The sequence below is a fragment of the Carassius auratus genome, chromosome 16 (genome assembly GCF_003368295.1).
Source record: "Carassius auratus strain Wakin chromosome 16, ASM336829v1, whole genome shotgun sequence".
Classification (NCBI taxonomy): domain Eukaryota; kingdom Metazoa; phylum Chordata; class Actinopteri; order Cypriniformes; family Cyprinidae; genus Carassius; species Carassius auratus.
The window spans coordinates 26,543,817-26,563,917 of NC_039258.1; the positions used below are offsets into that span (position 1 = coordinate 26,543,817).

Sequence of the window (20,101 nt, forward strand, 5' to 3'; positions counted from 1 at the left end):
TTAAACCCGTTGATATTACAACAGTTTTGACAAGGTAGACTGTGGATTTCTATATAAAAATACACTGAAAAACATATACTCACAAGAATTTAATCATATTTAACGGTTTTAAAAATGAGAGAAACACAAAACATGACAATGATATACACAATATCATCCGGTGGTTGCAACAGATACAGCAGATCCACATCCTGATTGGTCCTTTAGAGCCTGACGGCTGAGTCTGCTTTGCTCCAGGCAGGGTTTAGCGAGTGAATGAGCGGACGTGACGGCCCCGTCCGCCTCCGCTTCCTCCACTGTTGAACTTGCCTTGACCACGACCACCACTTACTCCACCTCCTCCTACACTAACGCCACCACTCAGCCAGGACAGGCCCGTCCCTCTGCCTCTGGTGGCTCTGTCCCGAGGAGCCAATCGGTAAGCACCTGAAGAGTTGGGACAGAGGGGTCAGGAACTGTTTGACATGTAGATGTCGGGTGAGCTAAAGAGCTTGTAAAAACTGTTTATTCATTACAGAAATATTTTACACATTTAATGATGAAGTCATCTCTGAGGGACACATCCAGCAGGTGGCAGTATCACTTATTTACATTTATCACACCAGTTTAAAATAGCAACTCACCAATATTATTTTTTAAACAGGTAATGTTGAAAGAGAAATAATTGTATTATTGTTATTATTGTTAAATGTAAAAACTATATATATATATATATATATATATATATATATATATATATATATAAACAACTTTTATATTTTATTTCACTTTTATACTTTTTTTTTACATTACGGTATATAAGAGTAACATAGAGGTTTAAGATAGAGGTTGAACAATAAGTTTTATTTAATAGCCAATGCCTAAAGAGAATATACTTGAATTGATTATTATTATTATTTTTATTATATTACATACATCGCCATAAGAAAATAACTGAATTATGATTACTGTTACATCTGATCAAAATAGTTGAAAACTAACCAATTATAACTTGGTTATAATCTGGAATCTGATGGGACAAAAATTATTACAGATATGGAGCAAATCGCCTTTAAAGTTCTCCAACTTAAGTTCTTTGCAATGCATATTACCAATCAAAAATTAAGTATCAATATTTACAGTAGAATATTAACAAAATATCTGAACATGATCTTTACTTAAAATCCAAATGATTTTTGGCATAAAAGAAAAAAAAAAGTGATAATTTTGACCAATACAATGTATTGTTGGCTACTGCTACAAAAATACCCTTGCTACTAATGACTGGTTTTGTGCTCCAGGGTCACACACACATATATATCTTCTGCTCACCAACCCTGCATTTACTTCAATAGCTTGGAGTCAGTATAATTCTTTATTAATTGGGAAAGAATTCATAGAAATTAATTATTTTATTTAGCAATGATGCTTTAAATTTATCAAAAGTGATAATAAGGACATTAATAATATTACAAAAATTTATATTTTTCAAATTATGCTGTTCTTCTGAAATTTCTATTCAAAGAAACCTGAAAAAAAAATAGACTCCGGAAAAAATAGGCTGTTTTTACATAATAAAAATAATAAATGTTTTTTTGAGCAGCAAATCAGAACAGAATGATTTCTGAAGGATCATGAGCCTGGAGTAATGATGCTAGAAATTCAGCTATATTTTAAAATATATTAAAACAGAACACATTATTATTTTTCTGTACGCGTTTCTTTTTGTATTCTAAATGCATGCGTGGTAAGCAGAACAGACTTCTTAAAAAAACACCTGACTGATAGTGTATGTGTGTGTGTGTAACATTTCAAAAAGCCTACCTGTAGGTGGCTGTCTGGAAGGTAACGGTCGAGTGAAGTTGCTTTGCCCTCCACGAGGATCACTGTAAGTCCCTCTGTGAGTATCGGCGGTCACTGGAGTGCTCCAAGTGGAACCACGACCACCCTCACGACGAGGGTAGTTACCTAAAACAAAAATTATTTTGAAGAATGAGTCAAGAGTATATATATGTATATATATTTGCTAAATCAAACATATGTGTACCAGCAAGCAGCACACTCTTGGGGGCTGGTGGAGTAAAGAAGCGGGCGTGACTCTGGAAGCCCCTCCCTCTGGTTCCTCCAGTAAACAAGCCTCTAGTCGGTGGCTTGGCTCCTCCTCCTTTTGGTGGGCGTTTGGGCAGGGTCAGGCCAGTGGGTTGACCCACGTCCTTGAACTCTGCAGCAAGGAAATCATCTACATGCATGGAAGGAGGTCGACTGGTGTTCTGCTTGCGCTGGCGGAAAATGTCATGTGGTCGAGAGAGCTGGCCAAAAGCACCACGACCCCGACCCCGAGGGGCCGGCATGAAATGAGCTCGTTTCGCAGGCTCCACATAATCTGGATTCCCACTGCAAACAAAAACAATTATTTGTAGCTATATAGAGTTCATACATTCAAGGTAGAATAGTAACCTCAGACTAGAATGAGAAGCAGACACATTGTGTACCTGGACGTGATGAAGGTCTCATGTTTGTGTTTGCCCAGTCTGAAGCCTTTGGGTGGTTTGCTGTGTCCTGGGGAAGAGGGTTCACTGAGGAACGAACGTTCTACCTCTGCCTTTAGGTCTAGATCTGGACAACACTGCTGGGCCAGTGCAACTAGGTCTACTTTCACCTGCAACACATACATTAACAATGCTCACACAAAACACTACACACAACATTAAGAGCAATTTATACTTTTATAATTTATTTATAATCAAGACTACTAAATTTATTGTCTCCATAATAAATCTGCATTCTAAAATTTGTATAAGCAAAGGAAACAAACATTTGTTACCATAAACTGTTTACGTTGCTCTCCAATTGCTCAATGACATATTTCAATCACAAATATATTTATTGGTCCTGCAAACACATGTCTCACCATGTCAACTTCTGTCTCCATCTCATCTGACTGGAATGGAGAGAACCACAGGGCCTTCAACTGCTCATCCAGGACATCCGAGAGAACGAAAACCGTCCTGAATGTAGATAAGGGGAGGGGAAAAAAAGAGAATGTAACATTTAGGCATTCAAGTATTTTGATTTAATACTAAGCATGTGCAAAACTACATATTTAGAATATTAACTAATCCAATTAGACACATTTAGTTGGGGAATTTAATTAAATAATAAGCATTTTTTTGCATTCAAACAACTAGATCACGCACAACAGAAATAGAATAGCAAGCAGGTTTCTCAAGTTTAAAGGGGTCGTATGATGTTGCTAAAACGAACATTATTTGGTGTAATGAAATGTGTTTATGTGGTTTAAGGTTCAAAAAGCACATTATTTTCCACACACTGTACATTATTGTTTCTCCTCTATGCCCGCCTTCTAAAACGTGTTTATTTTTACAAAGCTCATCGGTCTAAAAAAACGAGGTGTGCTCTGATTGGCCAGCTATCCAGTGCTGTGATTGGCTGAATACCTCAAGCGTGTAAAGGAAATGTTACACCCCCTAACATACTGTCATGACATATCCGGCCAGAGCGACGAGACATAAACATAAAACCCATTATAAATGTGATATAAACATGATCTCTAGTCGTGTCCTCTTTTGGAAGGCCAAACAAAGTAGTTTCACTTTTTCAACAAAACGGCGTCACACACTGCGTTATTGTTGTTGTTGTCTGTCAAGTGTAGCTTCCTGTTATTCATGTCTGATTCACTCAGTGCTACCCAATCATGTTATGTGTTATGGATTACAGCCTTTACAGTACCGTTGTTGCTTCTGCCCTGTTCTCAGCGCAGCCTACTTTAGTACTGGCCAGATATGCAAATTTCGTATACCTGTGCTTTAGACGCTCATTGGCTTATATCCACCTATCAGCTGCGAGCCCGCCTAACAAGTGTCACTACTGATTGGAAAATGTGTGTGTTTTATCTTTGTTGAGTGTGTGACTTGTACAGGCTGCTCGTAGCCTCTCTCACGGCGGGACTGAATATCGAACGGAGAAATATCTCTGTGATGTCACGGCCTTGAGTGAGCGGAGGCCAGATGCCTAGAGTGAGCCTAGGTGGCGGATTCTACAAAGGATTTTCCATTGGGCTTGCAGCAATCAAATGTGATGACCCCAGGCTGGACTCCACTTTGTCCACGCTGAAAACCGATCCGGCGATCCACAGTGCAAAGTTGATGTATTCCCATCAGCGACCAGCATGGATCAACTCCAGGCATGACTTAACCGATATCGTCCTCTTTTTTTCACAATGAAACACACAGCGTCTATACGACATGGTGGTGGCGGCGGCAACAACAATACTACGAGGAGAATAAAACTACCTGTGGTTGAACTGTGTCTGAAGGGGTTCGGGTGCAGGTAGAGTGGGCTCTGCTTCAGGCTCTGCATTAGTTGGGGCATCTCCAGAACTTTCAATAATCTGTCGCAGTCCGGCCACATTCTCGAGCAGAGTCTCCAAAGACTCATCCTCCTTACAGAGTTTCTGCACACATGGGGATACGAGACAAGATAAATATGTGTCTCTCTTCATTCAGGCTATAGGGCACAGCTTAATTATGATATATAACCTAAGCTGCCACATGTACCATGATGTGTTTCTCCAGTTCTGATAAAGGATGTTCCCCTGAGTCCTCCTTCCACTGCAGCAGCTGCTTCATGTCGCTCACACTAAGAGCTAAAGAGCGACTGTCTATGTCTTCATCCTATGTAGCATAAAAAATATGTATTATTCCCATATAAATGCATGCATGCATGCATACAAGCACAAATGTACTGATTCTATGGTGGGCCTACCATGGCTTCACTGTTCAGAATCTGTCTCAAAAAGTCAAACAGGGCTGAGAGGAGCTCGGTTAACTCTTTGTTGAACGACGTGGTTTCCCTGCGGATCAGAGAGGAAATGGCCAAGCTGTGTTTCTTCAGAGAGCTGCAACACAAACACAAGAACATTAACCCACAAATATCACGCATAAAAACATTTTCATCTTTCATATTACTGTAAAGCCTAGGGATGCTTTGATAATTATTTTCATTTTATGACCGATAACCGATAAATGTCTAAATAAATAAATATAAAACACAAAAAAAAAAAATGTTTGCAAAAAGATTGCATTTATCAAAAAAAAAAGAGAGAAAAATGAGCAAACAATTAAAAATTCAATATTAACCATAACATTTTAAAAAGTCTCCAATAATGACATCAAAGGCATTGTGATACCTTTTCAGGTGATAGAGACCATAGTCATGCTCCGTGAGAAACATCATGGTTCGCAGACATGTGAGCTGGAGTGTGTAGCTGCTGTGTGCATTTCCCAACACTTCCAGCATCCCGTCACATATGCACGTCATCATGTCTCTGGTCGGCAGTGCGTTGGCCAGCTGCTCTACCTCAGACACCGAGGCTTCACCCGAGCCACTCACGACCAGAGACACGTCCTGGTCACACAGCGACAGAAGGATGGTAGCCGTCAGTTCAGCGTTCTGCTGTGCTGACAGTGCGGCGTCTGCAGGTAGGAGAAGCATGGCAACCATTGAGGGAAGAAGTTCTGACAGTTTGTCCTCCACTTTCCCATCACTCCGGCCCTCATTGCGTGCAGATCCACCCAGTAGAGCCAACATGGCTGATTTGCAAGCCCGCTGAGATGCCAGTGAGTCGAAGAGAGCTAGTAACCTCATCAGGCGTGAGCCAGCTGCCTCCCTAAACACACAACACAGTCCATTTGAGCTGTCTGGAATATACACAACAGTCAAGCTAACCCATTTAAAAGTATCAGGCTTAATCAGTTATCACTTTTTTATTATATGTTGGTGATTTAATTTAATCTTAACTAACTGCATATAGCTAAAAATATCCCCCAACAAGAGGTCCACAGCTGAATTACAGGAAGTCTGCCAGATACGTAGCACATTCTAATTGCAACTGTGATTACATTTGCAAATCACTATTTTTAATAATATCATATTTAATAACAATAAATATTTATAATTCTGAAAATTCTGTCATTAATTACTGTCATTCCAAACCGTTAGACATTTGTTCATCTTCGAAACACAAATTAAGATATTTTTGATTAGATTTGAGAGCTCAATTTCTAACATAATCAGTGTTTTTACGTTTAGGAGAACATGCATTCTTCGTGGTACTCTTCAAAAAGGTGGAAGATGTTACCTTTGGGAGAAGAATTGTTAACCTGTGTTATTTTTGTTTTCGTTGTGCACAAAAAGTATTCTCGTAGCTTCACAAAATAGAAGTTGAGCCACTGATGTCACATTGACTGTTTTATCGACGTCCTTGCTACGTTTCTGGGTCTGGGAACATTTTAGTTCTGTCGCTATCAATGCAGGGTCAGAAAGTTGTCAGATTTAATCAAAAATATCTTAATTTGTGCTCTGAAGATTAACAAAGGTCTCACGGGTTTGGAACGACATGAGGGCGAGTAATTAATGACAGAATTTTTTTTATTTTAGGGTGAACTACCTCTTTAAGTCATTAAATACATCATTAACTGTTTTTATAACATTTAGATAAGAAATATATGTGTGTATATAAAAAAATCTGTACAAATCTTTAATTATAAATACTAAAATACAATTTTTTTTTGTTATTTTTAAAACACACATTTATACACATGTTCATGTCTATAAGTATAAATGTATAATTGTTCCTGATATCTTATTAAAACAAATCTACAAGCTATTAACAAACTGCCCTTAATATGACGACTGTGTCTTACTGTTGCATTTCCTCCTGCAGCTGCTCCAACAATGTCCTCATCACCAGAGTCGCAGTGGGGGCAGCAAGATCACAGAGCTGCACACACACGCGCCGGAGCATGGAGAGCAGCGGCGGACAGCTGTTGACACACACGCACCTCAACACTTCCTGTAATACTCGAGCCTGAGCGTGTAAGTGCACACTCCACAACTTTCTCGTGTTCATCGCAACCCCGATGTCTTGCACAGATAGTGCCTAAAAGAGATCAAGAGAGATGGAAAGAGTAAATTAAATAAACTATTTTCTAGAAATACCTCCTGGTAATTAACAAAACAGCTATGGAAGCATAAATTAGCTGCCTGTGTTTTGAAATCATCCTCATGTTAGTAGTTTTGTCCAAATTTGTCTAAAAAGGGTCTAGTCAGGCTGGCAGCTCACAAGGGTTTGGATCAGAGCTCCTGTTTGTATGACAATCAGCAGCAAGCAGCGACAGGTACTTGTGGCCGCTTGCGTGTTCAGTTACCTGAGTGGTCTGCATGGGCAGAGGTAGAGGAAGCAGTTCTGACAGCAGACTAAGGCTGCTGTAGATGTTCTCTGGAGCAGCCAGTACAGAGTTCAACACTTCCCTCAGCATCAGAGACCAGCTGTTTCCAGCCACAGTCTCCTCTGAACCCGTCATCTGTTGGCTAACAGCATGCGTGAATGTTAACAGTATCTCGGTCACGTCTCCCTGGATACGCAGCTCCTCTGCATCCAGGCGACCGGTTGTCGGGGTGGAGCAGAGGATCTTGTGAAGGGCGACACAGACGGAGGGCACACGCACGTCACGGAACTCACAGGTTCCACCGCACAGCAGCTCTGTCAGCATGACTCGGATGAGTCGCAGCGAGCAGGAGGCCACTGACAGCATCATGAGTCTCTGCGCTGTGGGTGCCATTGGACCATGTAGTCGCCATGGCAGCAGCAGCAGCGATGTAAGCTTCTGGAGGACTTTAATAAAAGTGTCCATGCCCTCTGCACTGAAGAGGGCTATGATGGCCTGGTTCCACTTCAAGTCTTTCTGCTGGCCTGCAGATACACAATGATTCACATAAGTTAATATTTTTATTGGTAATCAATAGGTTCCAGCAGTCAATTATACCAGTGCTAAATGAAACTATTTGAGAATACAGCAAAGCATATAATCTACTGAACATTTCTTTAAAATAACAATGTATTCATTTAAATATTTGCAACACTTTTTTTATTTAAGTATTTATCAAAATATAAATGACAGGATTTATATTTAAATTGGATTAATTATAAGAATATAATAGACGATGTCTAAAATTAGTTGCATTTACACTGCAAAGCCTAGATAGATAGATAGATAGATAAGTAGACTAAAACTTTTTGTTTGTTTAGTATCTATTTAAGACAAGCCAAGTTAAAAGTAAGGCATACAATATGTTTGCATGTACCTGGCACAGTGGTTGGAGGGCAGGCAATGTGACACAACACTCTGAGAGCGGTTACAAGACCCACCCCATCTGCAGTCATCAAGTTCTCCAGATTCTGACAAAGAAACAGCAACATTTCAATGCTAAACCATATTTAATAATTGTATGATGCCTTTAACATTTGAGCATATGAGTGGAGTAGTTAGTTTTGTTTTATAGCTAACTGCAAGAGATCAAATTACGTTCTTTTTCTTGTTGAAACTGAAACCATCAGTGCTTTAATGTCTTAATCAATTCCTAACATTAAATTAGCATACATGTTATAACTCATCCTCTATAATCTTGAACCCCTTTAAAATGCCATAGTATGTGATTGATAACCTCACCTGCTTTATGTAGTCAATAAGTGTAGGAATACCACTGATATCAAAGTGTAATTTTTCAAGTGGCTCCAACCACTTCGAAAGCTCTGAAAAACATTTTATCATAGAGGTCAGATGTAATGGCACTTACATTTACCAAAATTATTAAATGGCTTTTAAGGCCTTGAAAAAAAAACATTGCTTTTTAATAGATCACAGAACTGAAGGTTTGACTGATATTGAAGTGTTTGGTGGGCTGCAAAAGAGTAGCAGGCTCACCTTGAAGCTTGGCATTGTTTTCATCAGCTTTGGAAACATTAAGTAGTTGAGCGGCATAGTGCTCCATCATCCGGAGATCACCTGATGTCTGAATCACCAGCAGTACAAGCATACAGGCATAGTTATATGTTACAGACTTCCTTGCTTTTCCTTCCCTGTATGAGAGAGTTAGAGGAAATCAGCAAGAGAACAAGTCATGTAAGAAGAGACGGTACATTAAGTGAAAAGTACTATGGAGTGCCTCAGGGTTCTGTATTTGGCTAATCTGTGTTTACTAACAACCTATCTACTACATGGTGTCAAGAAACATTCAACACAAACACATAATATTCTTATATCTCATTATATAGATTGCCAAAATATACACTCTGGCAGCTATTTTTAAAACCCTGTTTATATACAACAGGTGTATTAGCATATTCTCACCCTTGGCCCTCTTTGGCATGGAACTCCACCAGGTTGACCAGACAGCTGAGGTTGTTATCCAAGCTAAAAGCATGTGCGACAGCATTTCGGCCTGTGCTGCTAAAACTAATGAGATACAGGCTGTGAAGTGTTGCCAGAACACCTGGATTATCGCCATCTTCAAGCTCTGCCCCGCTCAGCTCAGCAACACCCTGTAGTGCATGTAGAGTCTGCATAAGCCACACCCAAAAACCGTCATCCATCGAACCCTCTGCCCCTGCAGGAGCATCGTCACCCTCTCCCTCTGAAAGGGGCGTCAGCGGAGCCAAGTGAGAGGGCGGGGTCAGGTGAGTAAGAGGTGTGAGGAGACGAAGCAGCAAATTGGTGGTTTCGTGTTGGCTAAGGAGGAAGAGGAGGCCCTGCTGGGACTGTGATAGGAAACGCATCAGTTCTCTGACAGCATGCAGGACTCCGATGTGGGCACATGTAGCCGGATACGACAGAACAACTGCCAGGGATTCCAGAAGGTGACAAGCATGCATGTATCTGTAAAATAATAGGATAAAAATAAAATGCAATATTAAAGAGTTGCTAAATATTTGAACAAAAGGGGTAAATAACATAGCTGAGCACACATAAAAATATATTAAAAATTATTATATTTAAACTTAAAGGGATAATTCACCCAAAAATATTATTATTAATTACTCATTAAGGAATTTATTTTTGAATAAAGTCGTTATTTTTATTTTCTTTGCACACAAAAAGTATTCTCATAGCTTCGAAAAATTATGGTTGAACCCCTTACCGATGTTATGTTTCTGGACCTTGATTGTGGTAGTACCCTCTCTATGAGAGGGTCAGAAAAGCTCTATTTGTTTTTATCAAAAATCTTATTATATCTTATACCTTGATTTGTGTTCCAAAGATGAATAAAGGTCTTACAGGTTTGGAACAACATGAGGGTGAGTAATTAATGACAGAATTTTCATTTTTGGGTGAACTATCCCTTTAATAACAATTAATATTGACTATATATATATATATATATATATATATATATATATATATATATATATATATATATATATATATATAATAGAAACCACAAATTGTCATCATAAATAAACAGGACAACAGTTTTGTAGCCATATGGTCCTGACCTGTACAGTGTTGGGTAGGGATCATCACGCTCTGGTGGCCCAGTGATTCGAGCACTGGTGGGAAAAGCTTTCCCAGGAGGCTGTACCATACAGTGAGGTGCTGTCTCCAGCAGGTGGAGCAGTTCTTCCAGAAGACCTTGCAGCCTTTCCAGGTCACCTTCTGACAAAGAGGCAGATTCCAGCAAGGTATCAATGTCCATTGGGCTTTCCCGCTCTACCTCCTGGGTCTCCATCTCCCTCTCATCTCCTTCCCTCTCAGTGCTTTCTCTGTCTCTCTCTCCAGCTTCTCTCTCACTCTCGATACCCTCTCGCTCACCCACCTCCCCTACTGTGGGATGGCGTTCAGCCCAAATGCTGGCTGTCTTCTGTAGGTCAGTCAAAACCTCATAAAAATGTCCCTTTTGTAAGATGGCTGCGCCAGCCGTTGCGACACGCACGGTCTGGTCCAACAGAAACAGATCCAGCATTCGCTGGTACCCACTCGTTCCATCATTGTCATGGTGACGGTCTCGGAGCAGGGCCTCCATACCCTGTGGCTCACTGATGATGCTGTCGAGGGAGCGCAGCACGTTGAGTTTCAGAGTGGATGAAACGTGTTCTGCAAACAGCAAGCCTAGGAGGCTGCCAACAATCCCTTTCTCCAGCAGATTCTGCACAGCCTGGGCACCACAGTCGGCCAAGGCAGAGGCCAGTTTGGTTCCTGCTTTGAGCTGGCGTAAGTTCAGCGCTATGGGCTGTGCCAGGGCAAAGTCCAAATTAAGAGCTTCACAGCTCCAGTCGACCAGCTGCTTCAACTTCTCACTCAGCCCATCAGGGTCCTTAATAGACAGGAAGCTCATTCCTTTTAGCAGAAAGGCAGGGATCTCTTCTAAGGCAGTTACCCATCCTGCCCCTCGCTCTGCCCCCTGTCCCTCCCCCCAGGCCTCCAATATTTCTGATAGTTTTGCTGCAGACTCCGCCCATAATGAGCTTGAGTCCTCGGTGTCCACCGTCTTCAGGTGTTTTAGCTCTGCCTCAAAACGTGTAATGTGTGGCGGTGTGGAGTGCTGGAGGGGTCGGAGTTCACGCTCGTATGGATCATACTGAACGGTTGGTAGTGATGCAAGGTCCTCAGGTGTATAGTCCAGGTCAAAGGCAGGCAGCTTGAAAGCCCCACTCTCCAAATCCTCCTCATCACTGGATATCTGCTCATATCCATCATCACCTGCGTACAGTAGCAAAACACTTCAGACACAGAAAACACAACATCTGATACATTGTTATAGGCTCAGCAAATCTAGCAAGTTCAGTCTTGGGTAATTAGGGGGGCAATATTTGCAATTGTTTACCTTATGAGAGCATTATATGTGTGGGTATGTATGCATATATGTATTTATTTAATTGTTTCCCTATAAATAGCGACAAATCCTTAACATTTTCAATAAAATAAATGATAAATACATACTTTTTAATATTTGTAAATTAACAAATATTTGCACATTTATATTTAATGAATTAAACAAATAAAATATTACATAACAGATTATTTTCAATTTGATTTAGGGAGCATTTTTGGCCCTCAAACATGAAATATCGGTCTCATTCTTCCCCAGAACACCTGGTTCATTCACCCTCACAAATACTGCAACTCCTCACCTTCTCCATCTTCATCTGTGACCTCCTCAACCACTTCATCTTCTTCAACATTTTCATCAGCCTCACTTCCCTCAGACTGCACATCCTCGTCCTCCTCATCATCAGCCGGACCCTCATCATCCTCCTGCTCTGCGTCCGAGTAATTCTCATCTGCAGGAAGAGATCCTCGCTCAGGTGAGACAGGCTCCAGGTAATCATCACTCTGTTCTGTGCTCTCCACCTTTACTGGACCTAAACCAAAGACAACACAGTAAAGGTCAGTGCTCAAAACTTTTTCAGTATAGAAAATGCGATAACAAAAAAGGCTAAATAATATATAGTTGGGAATATTTAAACCTGGAAATACTGTGGAGAAAAATAAAATATTAAGACACGTGCTGTCAAGTGTCAAGTGCTGTCAATCAATGAATTACATTTTTTAATTAATTGCGATTAAACCCACCTAACATTAAAGTAAAAAAAAAAAAAAAAAAAAACACTTTTAAATTGCTATAATTTCCAATTCAATCTTCAAACTATTGTAGAAACAACAAGGATAGTACCGGTATATTTGTAATATTTCAATAACAGCATTTTTTTTTATTACTAAATACTAATGATGTCTCTGTGAAAGATTTTTTCTCCAAATATTTAACCATTGACTAGCCATTCAACATGATAAGAGCTATCAAACGTAACATTTATTATACTCCTTAAAATGACTTCAAATAAAAGTGAACTTCAAACAATGTTCACATAAACCCATTATAATTAATGTCATATTAAGTTACCTGTGCCCTTCAGCAAGTAGGAAATACACAGAAATTGAATAAAGTTAATCTGACCCACTTCAGGTCTTAAAGTCTCTTCTAATGAGTTGAATGGGGTGTGCTACATGAGTGTGACAATGCTGGAGTGCTTCTGGACAGTTAGGAAAACCAGTGCATTTCAGAGACATGTTCTTAAATGTGATTTGTGTAACAAATACATATATAGATGCTGTTTCAAGGCAGCTTTAATAGCCTTTTTGGCAAGTTCATGACTTAAAGGTGAACTAAGTGATTTTTGCAAAACGATGTTGATATTTGAAAGCACCAAAACAAACACACCCATATCCCACCAGGACCTCTCCCTTATCCATCTCTCTCTATCTATAGTCGATCTGCTAACATCCGTCCTGTACTCAAACTGAGCGCTCTCTTATCTCTGTCAATACAAGACATGCACCCTTATCGCTGATTGGCTAGAAGTGTGTTTTGGGACTCGGTCAAAAAAATCGCTTAGTGCACCTTTAACTGAAGACATAATTTAGACATTGCATGCTTGTAGTTTCTTTCATGCTTTGATATGAAATGATACAGGCTACAGCGCATGCTGATGCATTTGGGAATGTAATTGAAGAGCACATGCTATGAGCACAGTAGCATTTCCACGCTCTTTTGGCGAAACTGGAGCGCGCATCTGAAAAGTCTTCTGTTTGATGTGGTTGTAAAAAACGTTATGCATTTGAATAAATAATAGTTCTTGCCAAGAAAAATTAGACAGAAGCAGCAGTTATGAGTGGGGTGGCCAACCATAGCTCTGCCCCCGTGTTAACTGCATTAAATATTTTTTTCATCTGCATTAACTCACTAATTTTGATAGCACTGATATATTATATATAAAAAAATTTTATCAGCTTTTTGAGTTTTCTTCTCTTGTATCTAATACTTAATCTTTTCCACACAGACATACACTGACCAGGTGCAGGTAGTGCCTCCTCGTCATCATCATCTGGAGGTGGTGGTCCTGGTGGTGTCCGTGGCCCCCTAGGTTGTGGTCTGGGTGGGCTGCCGTTAAACTGTTCTTCATTCTCCCACTCTGCAATAGATTTACACACTCATGTTCAATGCTTGACATAATGACCACATTATATATTTGTGTATATAATATTTGTGCTGACCAGTTTTAATGATCCGCTTGGATCCCAGCTGCTGCTGTTGGGGCAGAGGGGGTGGTGGAGGGGGCGGAGAGTCCCGCTCGTGGCTGCGGGGGCGCTCGGCTGTGCCATACACTGCCAACGTCAGGCATGTGTACCATCCACGCAGGACTAACCCATCTGTGTTTATCTTCAATAGCACAAAGACAAAATGAAAATTAGGACACGGTCCGAGACTCTTAAAGGGGAGGAGCAAAAAAACTTGCTCAGTCCAAAACACAAATGAAGGATCATTTGTTTGCGAGCCACGTGAGTGTAGGAGCTGACAGCTTTGGTCATTACAGAGGCATCTGCAAATCCATTGTGGATTTCAGAAAATGCGTTTGAAGTATTCCGTGCCAAACAAAGCTGCTGTCAGCTGTTTTGGAGAAACCAGAAACATACTGGTGAATGTGTGTGAGTTTTATACAGAACTTTGATGATTGGTTGTCATGAGGGGGTCTCTTACCTTCCCATTAGGCCTGAAGATGATGGATTTGTTCTCATCGTACTCGAGGCTAGTGCAAAACGGACACCAATTTCAGTGGTTTGAACAATCCAAAAAGTACATGCATCTATTCAGCTACAGATTTGTGAGACAGCATACTGTATTTCTTGCTGAGCCTGTCCGACACAGGTGTGCATGTGTGTGAGTTTATTTAGTACCTGCCCAGCCTGTCAAACACCGGGGCGTTGGGTTTGGACACATTGTTGAAGAACAGGTCCAACTGGAATGCATGAGGGGCTGTTTCCCTGAAGATACACAGGAAGGGGCATTGTAACCGTCAAAACTTAAACCTGAAACCCCTATTTGCTATCGGAAGCTATTTTCTGTCTATTCAAACATCCTGTAAATCAGTTAGTTTGCAGGAATCATTTTAAAAATGCATCTTTTTTTATACAGATCTATCGTTAATTTTATCATTTTAAAAGGACAGAATAAAGAATAGTGTTATATATAGTCTGTGCTATTAAAACAAACTTCCCGTTACTCTCATTGGCCTCTTAACAGGTATGGAGACAAGTGGGATGAGATCATGGGAAAAGCTCAGAGTGGTCAGAGAATAAGGGGTGTGGTGGATCTGGTTTTAAAGAAGGAACAAAAGGGATAACAGAAACCTTTTCCAATTTCCTAAAATGTCCTCCAGCCATTTCACTCCTGAGGACACCACAGAATTACTCATGTCCTATTGTTGACTACAGAAGCACTGGAAAAGTTTGTACACACAATAAACGTGGTAGAAGGCTTCTAGAAGCACTGTTAACTGTCATATTAGGTGTAGTGAATTTTTTGTTTTTTAAAGGGGATGAATTCAGATTTTTGGATTTAACTTTTCTTAACTTCTTTTATAACTGTTAGAATGTCAGCAGTCAAAAAAATCATTTCGGATAAGTTGTCTCTAAATTCACCATACGGGCACTAAAAAACCATTATAAACTTCTTGAAATAAAAAGCCTTCTCTAAATGACTAGCTGGCTGTTGGAGGACCAGTGAACCATCCTAACCCAAGATTGGTTATGTAATGTGGATGGCACAGACCAATAAGTAGCACATGTGTAGAGGGATTCACAAGCTGTTGTGTGATTCTTTATAGACCATTTCATTTGTTGCTGTACTTTTAGACAAGAGTGTGTGTATGTTGTACTTTTTTATGTGAGTGTGTTTTCTCACCCAAACGCTCTGCTGTCAGGCAGGTTGCTGTGTGCTTTGATGCCAGGGGGAATTACTCGCACTTCTGTGATCAAGACGCCGTAAGGAAACCGCACAACGTCCACATTTGTCAACTTGTAATAAGACAGACATGGAAAAATGTTACGAAGCTTACTTATCAAGACATGGATAAATGTTATGACAGATAGACTGATACAAGGGCCAGACACACCCTGACTGAGCAGGCAACCAGAAAAACAGTCCGGCTTATTCATCTGTTAAAGTCTTGGAATTAGGATTCCTATGATTCATGGTATTTGAATACACAAAAGAATTCTCAGAAGTTCTAATTGAATTTAGAAAATGGCTGAATGGTGTATATAGCCTAGTCTCTTCTTCAACAAACTGTCATAGGGCAACAGGCCTGTCCAACCTGTTTTTACAGAGCTGTTGGAATACACCTGTGGGGTTGCAGATCACTAACAAAACAAAAACACCAATCAAACAGACACATACACACCCTAACAAGACAAATTCCAGGACAAGAGATCGGTCTCCAGCCTTCACTAACAGGATACTATGTAAAACATTGGAAACAGGAGAAATTGCATGTAAAGAGATTCTCAGATAAAGGCTATAACTGTTGATAGTAATTTAAGATTATTTTAATCCACGCCAGGTAACTAGTTAAAACCTAAAAATGAGCTTTATATAGTAACAATTTTGTAAACTTATGAGGCTGTATCTCTCATAATTTGAGCACACTGACACTTTTTTATTTTTTATCTTTGTGCTGTAAACGTTTAGTCAGGATTACAATTTTTACCTTTTTCTCAGGGTAAATTTCTGGAAGATACAATGATCAGCAGAAAAATCGGCACATGGTAATATGCAGGCTTTATACTTCCTCCAAAAATCTTTTGCTTAATGATTTATCAAAGGCCGTAAAAAAAACAAGTGAAAAGTGCAAAGCATTTTCAAGACAAAAGCTCTTCCTCAGTGCCAGACAGATTAGTGCACAGCTGCACCCATCAAAACATTAATATTCACCCTGGACGTGCATCTCATCAGTAAAAGCCGGTTCTGTGATTAGTAGTATATCTTCATCACGTGCTTTCAGATGGATCAGCATTTAATACACAGAGCCGTAGATCACTGACAAGCTATGCAATATCACATTTATAATCACAGGTGATTCATCTGCAATTATGAATGCGATATTGCATAGCTTGTCAGTGATCTATGGCTCTGTGTATTAAATGCTGCTCCATCTGAAAACACTCATTCGGACGGCACCCATTCACTGCAGAGGATCCACTGGTGAGCAAGTGATGCAGTGCTACATTTCTTTAAATCTGACCCAATAAAGAAAACTCATCTACAGCTTCAGAAATTTTTTATTTTTAACTGAACTATTTCTTTACCAATAGAGAAGTTAAGCCACATTCACAACTATAAGCGACGAGGGTTATGACAGTTTCAAAAATGTTCCCACCGGTTAATGGATGTGTGACAACACCGGTAAAACCAGTACCAACGTGGGGGCATGGGCATTCCCCTCTTTTCGAACTGAACTAAAGATTTTTATTACTTTGGGTATGACAGTGGGGGTCAATGCTACGGTGGGCAAGTGACATAACTGGTGTTGCGGCTTAACACCGGTATCACCGTCAGCACCGTCTATCGCGGCAAGCCTACAGGCGACACGCAACGACAGCGACACGATACCAGATTTCAACGGCGATGGATGGGGCGTGTCCAGCAATGTGACAAAGTTCAGAATGCTACAACTTTATGCAAATGAAGAGCAACTTTTGGGAGCGACAGCCAATAGGAAAGAAGAGTGATCGTTCTCCTCTCAGATCAGCAGTGATGGAAATGAGGCTGATCCCTGCAGTCATCAGGGGAGAACTCAACCAATAAGCGGGGTAAACAGCCGTTTAGGGGGCCCCCATCTGATATTGGCAAAAAAAAATTGCCAAACGCTCCAGTGTTTATTTGTGTTCTGGAGAGCGTAAAATGTTTTATAAGTTGTGAAGAGGTAAATAAACTATAAACTATGAATGTGAGAGACAGAGAGAGCAAAGTAAGGGTTAGGCGTAAAAGAGCATGCTTAGTAATTGTGTTGGGACCCCATTGCTGACATTTGCTTAGGGCCCCCAAATTACTAATTCCGCTCCAGTCATCATCATTAACTTTAGTTTTTATGTAAATGTTCAATTTACATTATTTTTTTTTCTTTTGCCTCCAAAATGTTTGTATTTAGCAGCAGGAAAACTGATTAGTCAACTTAAGAATGGCCAGTCCCCAGCGACATGCTGTGAAAAAAAGTCACCTCTAGTAAGAACGCAGCTACACAGAATCATAAGACACAAAGAAAAGAAAAAAAGCTTGCACACAACCACAGCGGTTAAAAGAGCTCAAATAGATGCAATTCAGATATTAATCACTAGCTAAACGGTCCATTGAATACACGGTGTTTGTGTTTTCCTATTGACCCCAACTCCACACACTTTAACCCCAGGCTACTTCTGTAGATTACAGACAGATCTTCTTGTTTACAGGCACATGGGGTGCTGTCAGATAAACATGAACCAGGGGCATATCTGAACAGGCAGCGGTTGATACCTTTACAACAATATATGAGCATCTTATTGTTGATTAATACATTAACAAATGATTTATCGTCACAGTAACGTTACATTCTACTTGTTAAAAGTAAATGCACATACGCGGTCAACAATAACAATATAACCACATAACCACGAGTTTGCTTGCTCTGGGGAACAACTTAAACGTAATACAATAACGCCAGGTTAACGTAACTGTTTTAAATGAAGAAAACGGGTGTTGTTATGCAAATGTTAATAACATATTTCATGAACTGAATATGTATGAATTACTGTGCTACTTAGCAAGCTAACGGTTCACAGCGCTCAGTGCGTTAAAACAATGGAAACTTTAAGAAAGCGGGAAAAAAATATTTTAACATTTGATAGACTTTAGTGTCTGTATCATGCGGTTAAAAAGACACGGGTGGAGATGGAAAACTTCGTAAGATTACCTCTGCACTCTGATGCTTGAACGTATCTAAAAAGAGCAGCTCCATTGCAGAATCCCCCGCCATCTTTCTTGGTCACATTAGGACTTCCGGTAAAGAAAACACTTCCGGAGTTGAAGGCGTACGTCACAACGTTGGTTGTGTTGTAAGATCAGTAGATTTTAGAAATAGCATTTTACATGTTTTAAACATTTCAGTAAAGCCATAAACTTAAATAGTTTATTAATTATTAATTAGGCTACTAGGTTACGATAATAGTTTTGTATATCACAACACATTGTGTCCAATCTTGCCCATGTAGACTATTCCAAAAGCATTAAGAATAGATTATAGAAAAAATATAATAACCGTTTCAGAGCTATTAATTATTATTAATCATATATATAAACGGTTATTATATTTTTTCTATAATCTATACTTAATGCTTTTGGAATAGTCTACATGGGTATACACACACACACACACACACACACACACACACACACACACAAAATCCTCTCAAAGTTATTTGACTTTTACACATAACTCTTTTTACTCTTTAATAAAGCTTTTTAACAGCACATTATTATAAAGGATTTACTGGAAATCCCTGAATGACTAATCCATAGAAATGACAAGAAAAAAATCAATTAGCAGGTTAAAGTAATTAATATTCATTTTATTGAGGACATAAATGAGTCAAATAACAGGTGCAAGGATGTCAGAAACATTGCTAAAGTTAATCAAATGACACAAAATGTATAAATAAATAAATAAAGGCTTTCGGTGATTTGCCTGTTGTAACATCTAACAAGCTCACAGTACTGCTGGAGGTGCGAGATGTGGTTAAGCAGGAGTTGTTTACACAAATACTTTCTGTGTATGACATAGCCTAAAGGACAGAGGTTTGTTGATTGATCACCTTAAGTGAACAAATATATAATTATCACAAAAGAAGGGAGTCCCGTTTAAACAATAGTTTTGCTTTTGTTGCATTTAATGACCTAAATATTATCAGAAAAATATTGGCATAACTTGCATTTGTTATGTGGCATCTTTCACTTTCTCTTTTTTCAGTGACTCTTATGGTCATACTAGCAGACATAGTCCTAGACTGACTGCCCATTTACTTCTGCTTTATAACTGTCGAAACATTGACTTATAACATGGTTATATAATAGTTCAGATACATTTTAAGACTAGGGATTTGTTTGGTCTGGCTAATATATTTTAGTTAGTAGGCTACAATATTACAGCTACAGTGAAAGGCCTTGCGTCATTTTTTCAACCATGTAGCCCTGTTCGCGTTTGATGTCAGGGGAGCAGGTGTTAAACGCGGGGTTATTTCATTAGTAGACTGTGTAAACGTGTAATAAACAGATCCTGAATTCCCTCACATCATTTACCACGAGCGCGTTTTCGGCGTGCCATGCCACGTCCTTTGTTTCTCAGCAGCAGTAGGAGGGCTTTCTTTTGGGCAGGTATCTATTACCTGTGTCACGTGGG

The 20,101-nt window shown here is 39.7% G+C and overlaps 1 protein-coding gene across 2 annotated transcripts; it reads right to left on the reverse strand.

The window, feature by feature from the left end:
* Positions 1–74: 74 nt before the first annotated feature.
* Positions 75–18,727, reverse strand: virma (vir like m6A methyltransferase associated). 2 transcript variants are annotated; one of them, XM_026284903.1, is made up of 23 exons: positions 18,620–18,727; positions 15,577–15,689; positions 14,571–14,657; positions 14,374–14,422; positions 13,890–14,055; positions 13,688–13,807; positions 11,969–12,199; positions 10,334–11,537; positions 9,192–9,716; positions 8,766–8,920; positions 8,511–8,593; positions 8,146–8,239; positions 7,209–7,753; positions 6,705–6,940; positions 5,189–5,668; positions 4,765–4,897; positions 4,557–4,673; positions 4,293–4,450; positions 2,891–2,987; positions 2,472–2,638; positions 2,027–2,373; positions 1,804–1,947; positions 75–426 (listed from the first exon to the last, which is right to left on the reverse strand). In XM_026284903.1, exons 1-23 carry the CDS (start codon positions 18,680–18,682, stop codon positions 245–247), a joined length of 5,496 nt encoding a protein of 1,831 aa, XP_026140688.1. In that variant the 5' UTR covers positions 18,683–18,727; the 3' UTR covers positions 75–244. The 2 variants fall into 2 exon arrangements, with proteins under 2 accessions (XP_026140688.1, XP_026140687.1); XM_026284902.1 differs by having other exon boundaries at positions 4,293–4,453.
* Positions 18,728–20,101: the final 1,374 nt, after the last annotated feature.

Excerpts from the sequence above, each read along its gene's own strand:
- virma (XM_026284902.1), bottom strand. The coding sequence starts at position 18,682 with ATGGCGGGGGATTCTGCAATGGAGCTGCTCTTTTTAGATACGTTCAAG. Across the intron at positions 8,921-9,191 it reads CATGCCAAAGAGGGCCAAGG|GGAAGGAAAAGCAAGGAAGT; the intron begins GTGAGAATATGC and ends TCTCTCATACAG. Across the intron at positions 1,948-2,026 it reads CAAGAGTGTGCTGCTTGCTG|GTAACTACCCTCGTCGTGAG; the intron begins GTACACATATGT and ends TTTTTGTTTTAG.